Source organism: Arachis duranensis, chromosome 3, assembly GCF_000817695.3.
Source record: "Arachis duranensis cultivar V14167 chromosome 3, aradu.V14167.gnm2.J7QH, whole genome shotgun sequence".
NCBI lineage: Eukaryota > Viridiplantae > Streptophyta > Magnoliopsida > Fabales > Fabaceae > Arachis > Arachis duranensis.
Window position 1 is genome coordinate 52,656,777 of NC_029774.3, and position 2,530 is coordinate 52,659,306.

Genomic DNA, 2,530 nt, shown 5'->3' on the forward strand with positions numbered 1-2,530 from the left:
GAATGGTTGGTTGAAGAGTAAAGAAAGAAAATTGATGAGTTTTCAATTTATTAAATAAAATCGTGCATATATAGATGAATTTATAATGTTGGCTTGAACTACCACAAAGCTGACTTATTAAAATTTAAGTGATTTGTTATGTATTCGGATCAACTTCTTTTATTCAATGATAGGACATGGCCGTTTCCAAATCGCTTTCTTAAACTTCTTTATATGAATTTACATGAAATTACATATTATTTATGTGCTACGTAAATTAGCTTAAAAGAAAAATAACAAAACTCATCTAAATGCTTGTTGACTCTTTTTCCTTTTCCATTTTAATATGAAGTATAAGACAAACAACGGGAAACAATTATTACTCAGAATATGCACAACCCTAGCTATAACGAATCCCAGTAACAAATTAAATACCGGAGCATGAACATATATTATAAACATCATACAAAAATTCGAGTCTATTATTGTTGGACTATGACATTTTAATAAGCTATACGAACTCTACTGGTTATCGAAACGGACATGTTGCATGTTCATGACAAGGATTCTAAACGATGTTGCAAGGAGAACTAATACTTACATGTCAAAGAAAATCTGAAGGCGATTATCAAAGCTTTGATCCGAAATTTGCAACCAGAATTGATGCAACTCTTCCTTCGTTATTTTGCTGACTCTATTTTCTTTTCTTCTAGCTAACGTATCAAATATACCCACCGCAAATTCTTTTGAATCCTCCATCCCTTTCATTAGAATTAATGGAATAAAATTATGATAACACAACTTAGTAGATTAATTAGTAAAATAATAATTTGAGTAAAATTGTGTTCTGAAGTTAGCTTGAATATTTTCCGTCCTCATTATGAATATAGCTAGCACGCTATTTAGTGTTTTAAGTAACCCTTTCTTTTCTTACTAATAAAGTTAACTTATTCCATTTTCTAAATACTCTGTGACCATGAGCAAAAATTGTAACTGAACAGATATAGACATATTATGCTATATATGCTGATTTCAGCTATCAAATACGATTAGCCAATACCTTACAAACTTAATATTTTTTTAAAATTAAAATAAGCAAACAATTTAATCAAACTATTAGTATAATATGGATGCTCGTGGTGCGACTTGGATTGTTGTTCAACTGAAAATAAATAATATATTGTGGTTTGGATTAGAGATTGATTTATTTGATTTTGAGATATAAAACAAGGATTACAAAATAAAAATAATTTACTTGAGTTAGTAAAATAAATAAAAGAAAACTCATTCACACACTTAAAATGTTATTTAAGTAAAAATAGTACATGAATAAAATAAATTATGTAATGAATTAAATATATTATATGTGAAAACATAACTCTGAAAATTAAATATTAGTACTATATTATGTAGTTTGAATTAGAATGAACCAGATTACACTGATATACCTGAAATTTGATTCAATTCATGCTTTGTTAGAAATAAAATCTGATGGAATCCAAATTATTGTAGTTTTAATCGGTTTTAGATTTAAATTAAATTAGATCACCATTTTTAATTGGATAGATCTAGTTTGAATACTTAACTAATTAATGTATATAAAAAATTCTATATTATTTAAATTTCAATTGCACTAATAATAAAACAATAAAAATAATAAATAATAAAGCCAAACTGTTTGATTGAGTTGTGAATTGATGTTCTAACGTAACCTTTTTTTTAAAGAAGAAAATAATAGAGGATTAACCACTTTCCTTTCAAATATGCAAAGATTTAATAATTCAGCAACTTTTAGTTCAAATATTGTTATGAGGTAAAACTTTCAGTTCTAACTTTAAAAACAATGCGTAATACGTATAAAAGAAATGCTTTCCTTTCCTTTATTGCAAACTCATCAATTTCAAGCTATGTTAATTAAATTGAGTATTTAAAGATTTAAATAGTTAAATCATGAAAACTACATGACCAAAATACTATGATGAGGCAAGAAAATTTTCATGTTAACAGAACGCCTTCTACACTCATCTCTTCACAACAATTTTCTCTACACAAAAACAAGAAGATTAGCAAACCATTTGATTGCTCTAGTAAGTAAGAGTTTAATTGGATAATAATATATATGCATAAATTAGTAGTTTTAAGCTGGGTTAAAAAAGATTAAGATAAAATAAATTTAAAAAAGAAAAAGAAAAAGAAAAAGAAAAAAGAAGACGAAGAAGAACACACGTAAGGTACGTACCAATGCATTCACCGAAGTCCTCTCGAGCGAGCAAGCCATCCTTTGAGAGCAACATGAACCTCTCTTCCACCTTCTTCCACAGTTCCTCACTACTACCATCACACCCTGTCTTGCTGATGAATCTCAAACCCTTCAGCGCACTCTGCGCGCCCGATCTCGACCGTTCAATCTGTAACCGCATCCTCCTCGCGTTCCGTGCTGTTACCACTGGATCTTCAACACTTACGGTGCCGCCGCTCTCCGACGATACCGAGTTCCGCGACGACGCCGATCTTATCCACGGGAACTTTCTCCGAATCCGCGACGCAATCG

The 2,530-nt window shown here is 30.0% G+C and overlaps 1 protein-coding gene across 1 annotated transcript in view; it reads right to left on the reverse strand.

Moving 5' to 3' along the window:
* The window catches only part of LOC107479408 (respiratory burst oxidase homolog protein E), an 11,257-nt gene that overhangs the window by 7,928 nt on the left and 799 nt on the right, over window positions 1-2,530 (reverse strand). The window contains 2 exon segments of the mRNA XM_016099546.3: window positions 523-740; window positions 2,219-2,526. Of these exon segments, the coding sequence (XP_015955032.1) occupies window positions 523-740; window positions 2,219-2,526 (526 nt within the window).